This window comes from Cyprinodon tularosa, unplaced genomic scaffold (assembly GCF_016077235.1).
Source record: "Cyprinodon tularosa strain WSP-4 unplaced genomic scaffold, ASM1607723v1 ctg34, whole genome shotgun sequence".
Taxonomy (NCBI): domain Eukaryota; kingdom Metazoa; phylum Chordata; class Actinopteri; order Cyprinodontiformes; family Cyprinodontidae; genus Cyprinodon; species Cyprinodon tularosa.
The window spans coordinates 2,098,159-2,107,883 of NW_024039052.1; the positions used below are offsets into that span (position 1 = coordinate 2,098,159).

The 9,725-nt window shown below is 37.2% G+C and overlaps 1 protein-coding gene across 1 annotated transcript; it reads right to left on the reverse strand.

Moving 5' to 3' along the window:
- Nucleotides 1-495: 495 nt before the first annotated feature.
- On the reverse strand, nucleotides 496-9,595 carry n4bp2l2 (NEDD4 binding protein 2-like 2). Its single transcript, XM_038294346.1, has 6 exons — nucleotides 9,472-9,595; nucleotides 6,872-7,860; nucleotides 6,648-6,772; nucleotides 4,840-4,928; nucleotides 1,141-1,217; nucleotides 496-1,056 (listed from the first exon to the last, which is right to left on the reverse strand). Exons 2-6 carry the CDS (start codon nucleotides 7,858-7,860, stop codon nucleotides 891-893), a joined length of 1,446 nt encoding a protein of 481 aa, XP_038150274.1. The 5' UTR covers nucleotides 9,472-9,595; the 3' UTR covers nucleotides 496-890.
- Between the last annotated feature and the right edge of the window lie 130 nt (nucleotides 9,596-9,725).

A 9,725-nucleotide genomic window follows, 5' to 3' on the forward strand; every position in this document is an offset into this window, starting at 1 on the left:
AGACTGTTCTGTATTACTGCCACCTACTGGTGTGTCATCCTGTAGTCTGTGCCCCCTTTTCTTTCCAACCAAGCAGTAGCACACCAGACTGCAGTCACCTTATCAGGTGAGTCCTTTCTGAACATGATGACCTGCTGAGATGACTGGAGTCTGGTGTGCTTTTGCTCGGTTGGACTGAAAACCTGCAGCCACACGGCCCTTTCTGGAACCAGTTTGACACCCCTGGCCTAGACTAACTTAACTTTCTTTTTTCAACTAATGAATCTTATAGAAACCAACAGAGCAAAAATAGTAAATGAATCACTGAAATACAATGTAACCTGTTCTGACTATACAATAAATGCATAAAATACCAGTTATCCCCTAATCTGAGTATAGAGCAGTAACATGCAGATTTAGAGTTGGAGAATCCTCTAAATAATCAACATGTGTAACCCTTTGCTCAGTTAAAATGCACCCTGTGTTGTGTTGATTGAACCCAAGACAAATAAATCTTGAAAAGGAGGAGAGGTTTTGTCAGAGATTTTATCAAAGTGAAAAAGCAGCACCAGTAATTTAACAAGGAAAAATAAAAAGTTAACAGAAACCATGCCATCAACAACACAGCTGTGTATTTTATAAAATGTACATACCGTTGACAAAAGTGTGAAATATGACTTTCAATAAAAAATTTAGAAAAAAAAAAAAGATTATCCCCTTTGATGCCAAAAAAATAAAAAATAATTACTTTAAAAATATATCTTTTTATTTTCATATAAATTTCTAGTAATAAATTAAAAACTGTAAATCACAAAAATAAGTATTAACATGACTATAAAAATGTTCTGAAAGTCTTGATCTAGAGGTCAAATCAATTAGCTGTCTATTCCCTGTAAGAAAGAAAAAAGAAATTAACAATAACGCATTTTTTTCCTGATGTGCGGCTGCTCTGGCCGACGCCTCGGGTTGACATGAGCTGGTTCCTGGGAGCTCATGACGATGTCTATGGAGATTGGAGACGAGAAGCGATCCATCATCTGAGCAATCTTTTCCTGAGGAACGCCATGTTTATTCCTCCTGAAGGTAAAGCAGCACCGTGTTAGGGATAGAAACGTTTTCTTTGAAATTCAAATATTTCTATATAACAAAAATTATAATTACTTCTCCAGTTCATAAGGATCAAATTTCCAGCGGGTGTCAGGTTCACAAAAGTCCACTCGGTATCCTCTCTCCAAGGCCTGTATAATAAATTCAAACATCTTACATCGAATATCAGCAAGGGAAACAATTATCACCACCCAACAGGAAAAAGACCTGTAGACAGCTAAAAATTTTATCCTTTTCATGTTAGTGGGCACCTAATTCACACATTCCTGAATAATTTACTGTTGTCATAGAAATTAGGAAAAGCAAGAAGTTAAAATAATAATATGCAGTATATAGTTTTGTTAAATTAAATGAATTATTTTGTTAATATAAGGATTTTATATGAAGGCTGTATGTTGGAATTTGTTTACAACCAATTCTCTGGTCTGTATGTGGATACTTTAAAAAGAATGTTAAAGTTATCAGTTTTAGAAGCACATTTATATTGTTTGGGTTATAATGATTCTAAAGTGTTTTTATAACAAAATTAGACCGCTTTCATTTATATTTTTTTTGTTTTGGACAATACTTTTAGATCATCAGATTCAATGATTACCACCTTTATTACACTGCTCTTTATTTGTTTGCAGATTCATGTACTTTGCCCTGCAGCTCCAGTGCACCTTTCATCCCGCAGATTAGCACACAAATTGTATTTCAGGTAGAAGACTGTACCAAAATGCTTTTTTATAAGGCCCGATACCGACATAGACTCTGACATCAGTCTAAATGATTCCTGATTATACGTGTTGCTAATATTATGGGCCAATTCTTGCAATCTATGTTCAGATAATGTTTTCTTTAATCCAACATTTTTGCTATAAAGTCAAGTAAAGGCATATCAGGAACATCCAACAACTATAGATTCAGAAATACTCAATTAAACCCATTTTACTTCTTAAAGTTTGCATCTTGGTAATTTAGCATAATGCATACTACTTGTGCTTTTAACACTTTGAAAATAAAATTCCATCAAAGATTAGCGGTCTACTTCCAACTATATGCTTTATTTGAATATTTCTGCAAGATTCTGTAAATTAAAGTACTTTTTTTTTTTTTCTTTACTTAAAAAGGTATTGTGGAGGATTTTTCGTGAGTTTTTTAAAAGACCCGCCCTCTCCACTTTGAAAATATGCGCGTGTGAGAGCCTGCGAGAGCCCATTTCACTTTTTTGCACGCTCTGTTAAAAAATTGCTGTTCTCATAGCTCATACAAGCTTACTGTGCCAGAACATCTGCAGATATACGCCTGAAAGTGTGCAAAAGACAGCTAAGGGGAAGAGCACCTAGGATGGCCGTACGTAAACATATCACCAAGAATGACTGATAATTAGGAGGACCACTTACTTAGATGATCCACCCGTAAATAAAAGATCATCCTCTATACCTTTAGAGAAGATTTAAATTCAACACCTAATACAGTGTGATTAAACACAATACTTTGCTGAATGTACTAAAATGAATAACTTGACCTTATTCTAATGCATTTTAAACCACAATGACAGTCAAACATGGTGGCAGGGTGACTTTGAAATCCCACATCCTCTCTAACCGCCCCGCTCCATTCCAAACCGCCTGTGCAAAGCAAAGCCTACAGCCTCCGCAGTTCCTCCCATCTTGCTTTGCTCCGTCTTCCTTGGAGCTTTGGGTGAGCATGCATTATATTCTTATTATTAAATCGATAGTAGCAAAGCATGCGGTAATGAAAGTTTTATTTAATATGACAAAACTCACCATCAGCATCAATCACACACGTTTCTGCCCAAACATTTTATTTTCATTGTGGACCTTTGTAAAAGGGATAATCATAGGAAACTGGTTTGTTCTTGGAAGGTTTTGTAACTAGATTTGATTAATCTTTTAAGCCTCTTGGTATAAAATAAATATTTTGATTGAAATGACAAAACCGCTTGCTGGTATATTGAAGTACTGATAGTTTGCATCCAATAATTTAATTAAACGGTCTTAGTTTTGGGAATATATAAGAATTATGCTCTAGAGCATAATTACAAATTATACTCCAATTTGTAATTACGGATTACCTTATATCTTTACCATATTTGACAAACTGGATCTTCTCTACGTTCTTTTTCCCGTTTGATACGATTGCAATTGTGGTCTTGACCCGACTAGCTTCCAACGGACCGGAGCGGGGGATGGAGAAGACATACAATGACGGTGACATGCGGTGGGGTAGCGGTGGATGTGGAACAGTTCTCATTGATGAACATGACTGCACAAAATCTCTGCACGACGTATGTGAGCGGGGCGGAGCAGAGTGATGACAGAGGATGTAGAATTTGGGAGTGAGGCTGCTTTGCTGCTTTAGGACCCACATGATTCCCTTTAATTTAAAGCAGGGGTGCTCAAGTCCAGTCCTCAAGAGCTACCATCCTGTAACTTTTAAATGCATCTCTTTAACACACCTGAATCGAATGGCTCAATCCCCTCATTTAGCCCAGCAGAGGCAAGGTAACGTGCCACTTATTTGATTCAGGTGTGTTAAAAATTGGGTGCATCAAAAAGTTGCATGATAGTAGATCTTGAGGACTGGACTTGAGCACTCCTGATTTAAAGGATACAAGTCTGGCCATTTGTTACGAGATTTAGGGTTTCTGACCTTCATTCCCTTAAAACCATAAACTCATAACTCCTGGCAAATGTTGTAGAAACAAAATACATCAAGAGCATTTGAGTTACTCAGCACTGATCTGAAGCACAGCAGCAATTTCAACCTCTATATGAATAAAGAAAACCAGATTAAAGCTCTGGACTGGTCTAGAAAAAGCTCATAGAATGTGATTGCACATCATTTTTAAATAATCCACGCTTGGCTATGGAACCCTTTAATGTATAAGGCTCTGTGTCCCTTATTGGCAGAAAATTTGAATACTTTTGGATAAAATTTATAAAGTAATAATTTGAAAACTCCACTTTGGTTTTACTCTGGTTATTTCTGTCTGGTGAATTATTTCATCTTAAACACGTCAGTGTTACCAAAAACTAAACAATAATCCCCCAGCCCCCAAAAAGAAATCTATGAGGTGGTAGATATTACAGTATTGTAACTCCAGTGTATTTACACCCAGGTTACCACTCATTTCAAAGCTTTCTTACGTTATACAGCGACTAATTTAACAATTAGGGATGTCCCGATCCATTATAAATATCAGACATCGGTGCGATATTCGACGAAAAACTAATATCCGATTTTATCGGCCATCAATTAAAATCTGCAATATTTTCATGCTGAAAGAATCACTCTGCTTCTGTTAAAAACTTTTGTAACTCGGATAATTTCAAAATGGATCATGCCTTTTACTGTAGACTTTTGTTCCCGTTTTTGTAATATTACTTGATCAAGCCTTTCCATTCTAAACTATAAAATAAATTGTAAAGCTGGTGTGATTCATGCTTAATTGTGGATGACTTCAGTTTTTGTAAATGTTCCTTTACTCCAATTAGGGCTTTTTGCAGCTCTGTTAATGGGGCTTAGAGTTTTGACACAATTTATCAAGATCCTTGTTTTCTACAAAGAACTGAAACATTTCTATTTCAGCCCATTTAAAAATAATGAAGCACTCTGTAAAACAAATGTAATTCTAAAAAAAATGTTTATGAATTACATTCTTAAAAACTCACTGTGTTATGGCTAAAAACATAATTTATAAGTTCATACATAAGTTATAAACTTAAAACATAAGATACACCTTACCATTTCAACATACGGCTTCATTTCCCAGGCTTGCAGATTTGTGTTGTCGATAATGATAGGAGACCGACCATCATGCAGGGCATCTTTGGCTGATATGGAATTGAACACAATTTGAACACTCCAGAAAAGACTGTATTGACCCAAGATGGCATACAGGTGCTGGTCATAAAATTAGAATATCATGAAAAAGTAGATTGATTTCAGTAATTCCATTTAAAAAGTGAAACTTGTATATTATATTCATACATTACATACAAACTCATATATTTCAGATGTTTATTTTGTTTAATTTTGATGATTACAAATGAAAATCTCAAATTCATCATATCAGAAAATTAGAATATTGTGAAAAGGTTCAAAATTGATGGCCCCTGGTGCCACACTCTAATCAGCTAATTAACTCAAACCACCTGCAAAAGCCTTTAAATTGTCTTTCAGTCTAGTTCTATAGGCTACACAATCATGGGGAAGACTGCTGACTTGACAGTTGTCCAAAAGACGACCATCGACACCTTGCACAAGGAGGGCAAGACACAAAAGGTCATCGCTAAAGAGGCTGGCTGTTCACAGAGCTAAGTGTCCAAGCACATTAATAGAGAGGCGAAGGGAAGGAAAAGATGTGGTCGAAAAAAGTGTACAAGCAAGAGAGATAACCGCACCCTGGAGAGGATTATGAAACAAAACCCATTCAAAAATGTGGGGGAGATTCACAAAGAGTGGACTGCAGCTGGAGTGAGTGCTTCAAGAACCACCACACACAGACGTATGAAAGACATGGGTTTCTGCTGTCGCATTCCTTGTGTCAAGCCACTCTTGAACCACAGACAGCGTCAGAAGCGTCTTGCCTGGGCTAAAGAGAAACAGGACTGGACTGCTGGTGAGTGGTCCAAAGTCATGTTCTCTGATGAAAGTAAATTTTGCATTTCCTTTGGAAATCAAGGTCCCAGAGTCTGGAGGAAAAGAAGAGAGGCACTTCATCCACGTTGCTTGAAGTCCAGTGTAAAGTTTCCACAGTCAGTGATGGTTTGGGGTGCCATGTCATCTGCTGGTGTTGGTCCATTGTGTTTTCTGAGGTCCAGGGTCAACGCAGCCACATACCAGGAAGTTTTAGAGCACTTCATGCTTCCTGCAGCTGACCAACTTTTTGGAGATGCAGATTTCATTTTCCAATAGGACTTGGCACCTGCACACAGTGCCAAAGCTACCAGTACCTGGTTGAAGGACCATGGTATCCCTGTTCTTAATTGGCCAGCAAACTCTCCTGACCTTAACCCCATAGAAAATCTATGGGGTATTGTGAAGAAGAAGATGCAATACACCAGACCCAACAATTCAGAAGAGCTAAAAGCCACTATTAGAGCAACCTGGGCTATCATAACACCTGAGCAGTGCCACAGACTGATCGACTCCATGCCACGCCGCATTGCTGCAGTAATACAGGCCAAAGGAGGCCCAACTAAATACTGAGTGCTGTACATGCTCATACTTTTCATGTTCATACTTTTCAGTTGGCCAACATTTCTATAAATCCTTTGTTTTTATTGGTCTTCAGTAATATTCTAATTTTCTGATATGATGAATTTGAGATTTTCATTTGTTGTCATTTGTAATCATCAAAATTAAACAAAATAAACATCTGAAATATATGAGTTTGTATGTAATGTATGAATATAATATACAAGTTTCACTTTTTAAATGGAATTACTGAAATCAATCTACTTTTTCATGATATTCTAATTTTATGACCAGCACCTGTATTCTAATCTCACATTTGCATCAACATATCCTCAATGTTATTTAGACCTCACCTCTGTTCTGGTTCCATTCATGTGCTGCTCCTAGAAGCCCTGGATCATAGCGGTAGCCTTCTTTTTCAGCAAAGTAATCATCTGTGCTTAGAATTATTCCACTTGGGCCAGATGAGAGTAGCTCTCTATAGTTGTTCATTTAAACAAACAAAATATTTATGTAGTTAGCAACTCATCTAAATACCAAAAAACATATTTATAAGTGAAATTACTCCTAGGAGCACCTGGCAAGTGTTGTTTTCCCAGATCCTGGTAACCCCCTCATCAAGATCAGTACCAAACCGTACCGATATTCACACCTCTCTTCATTGGAGTGGTAGCGACCCGGTTGTTCCCATGGTTTATTTTCAGAAAGAAATCTCTGCGGCCTGCCGTAGTCATTACCATGCGCCAATCCTTCTCTTTGGTCTTCAGGCCACCTTACAGCTACATCATTTGAATTTGTTTCATAGAAACAATGTTCATTCCAATCAAAGTGCTGCTGAGGGTTTTCGTGAAAGCTGTGAGAGGGAGGGGCAGATGCGTTTGGAGGTCGAAAGCTTGAAAATGTTGGATAATAACTATTTTGATGCTGGTTTGGGTTAATCTCGAAGGGTTCTCGAGTGTTCTGTGGAGGCGAGTATGCAGAATGGTGTGATTGGTGAGGGAATTGTGGTCTCTGAAATCTAGGATATGGTGGCCCATTTTGTGGATGAGTATAATCCCACTCATTCCCTGCACGCCTCTGATTTTTGAGCTGATATGGTTCATTTTGATCCCAATGAGCCCAACAGGATGTAGTCGTTCCACTGTTGCTTTGGTTACCATTTTTTTCTGCATAACTTTGCACTGAGATCCTTTCCCCATCAGGTACATCCTGGGAGTCTTTGCTGGTTGGTGGTTCACGCAGACTGTGGTTAGGCTGAACATCCTTTTCTAGATTATCCCTGTGCTCATTTGGTGTGTCAATCTTTTCAAGCTCTTTATAAAACATACTTAATGAGTCTTCAATGTCAGACTTGGCTGAGGGTGCTTGTGGAGGAAAAGCAGGACCAATGAAGGCGGTGCTGGTGAGTCCTACCTCCTTTAAAACCTTTTCCCTTAAACATTTATCTGGATTGTTGATCTCAAATTCAGTTTTATCTGAACTCTTTCCAGCATTTTTAGGCTTTTCTCCCTCACTGGGATCTCCAGAGACTTTGGGGCTTTTGGAGGATGAATAAGACTGAGACATCTAGAAAACAACATTTAAATACAGATAAATACCACCAAGTTAGAAAAAAATAAAATAAAATAAAAATATATATATATATACACACATATACACAAACATTAGCCAACCCAATACAAAAAAACAGTGTTATTTCATACAGAGTGATATATAATATGTCCAGCGCCTCTGTTAAAAACTTAAAAAAAACAGAATTCAGTTTCTAAGAAAACTATAATAAAATGTAAGATCCATCAAATATAATATTGACCACAAAGATACTATCCTAATATCAAATATTTCCATCCAATACACAATATGCAACTTTATGCCTGAGGTCTTTTTCTTCAATTACTCCATGAATGTAGTGTGGTATGCATGATCATTTTGAGGTTCTGCTGATGGGTTTAAAAACCAGCTTGGTTAAAATGAGCAAAAACTAGGTCTAGCTGAATAAATGATTTAAATCTAGTCAGCAGCAGGAAGCATGAAGTACTGTCAAACTTCCTGGAAGACTGAACCATAACAAAATATGCTGGACTAGGGCTGCAATGATTATTTTGCAAATAGAGTAATCTGTCAATTATTTTTTTTATTAATAATCCAAGGTTCCTTAGCGAAGGGTTCTTACAAAATTAAACCAGGTGAAACTACAACTTTTCTACCTTTGGGGTTCTGGATAGAGCATTTTGGCAGAAAGAAACATTTATCTTAAATGTAAAATGTTTATATGTCTTTTTACAATTTTTATATAATTGCTGCTGTAAGTGGGTCGCCGTCAGCTAAAGGGAAGGCATGTCTTAGAGTCTGTATACTCCAGTTAACGATTAATCGATTACTAAATTAGTTGACTGTTATTTCAATGATGGATTCATCACAATTATTCCAATTAATTGTTTCAGCCCTACACTGGAACATCCATATGTACATCTGATAAAGAGGACTGTGGATCACTAAACACATGTCCAACCCTTTTTATTTGCCAGTATAAGGTGCTTCTTGTGCAATCTTTAGTTAAGAAGTGGTTTTTAACACAAAGAAAGCAACAGCTGCAGCTTATGTCCCGGATATCAGTGTGCTGTGGTTCCTGATGCAGTGACAATCTTAAAGGCTGCAGTTATTCCTGCTTTTTGGGCACCTTTATCCATACCCCACTATTTCCTCTGTGTGCTTAGATATAACACTCAGCTATCTTACAGCTGTCCAGTGAATAGAGTTTACCATGATTTTATAACCTACAGCAACAAACTGGTTTATTTTTAGGTATAAGGCAGAATAATCTAAAGCACCAGAAAAGAAAGCTTAAAAATAATTTCTCAGCTTCTATGGAATACGTGAAGATTTTCAAAGTTTTCTTGAAATCACTCTCCTGTAAGATCTTAACTAATTAGGATACACCTGTGGTTATATCCGCCACAACCAAAAACAGAGAAAAACACACATTTAACCCTTTACAAGATAACAACCTGCTGCCCGGAACCATTAACATTTTATCAAAACGCTTTATGAGAAAAAAATAGCTAATATCGAAACTAGCAGTAACCAGTTACTCCTTAGCTAAAGCAGTACTAATACAATGGACAGATGATAAACTGAGTTAAAATCTTAACCTGTATTTCTCCTTCGGTATCTTACCTTACACGTTCAAAATACTGAAATGCTGCCAAACGTTTTAACACAGTAGGAAACCCTCCTGTTCAGCTTTTCAGTATGTTGTGTTTACGGAAGTGACGCAGTTCCTTTATCCGGTCAACGACGCGGCGCTGTAAGCGTGAGCGCCCCCTGCAGGACTAAAAAAATAACATGGGGTGAATGTTATAAAAATGTGTCCAGTAAACGGTTAAAAAGTGCAAGTGTGCTGAGATTTTCCAAGTACGACTCTAATGACA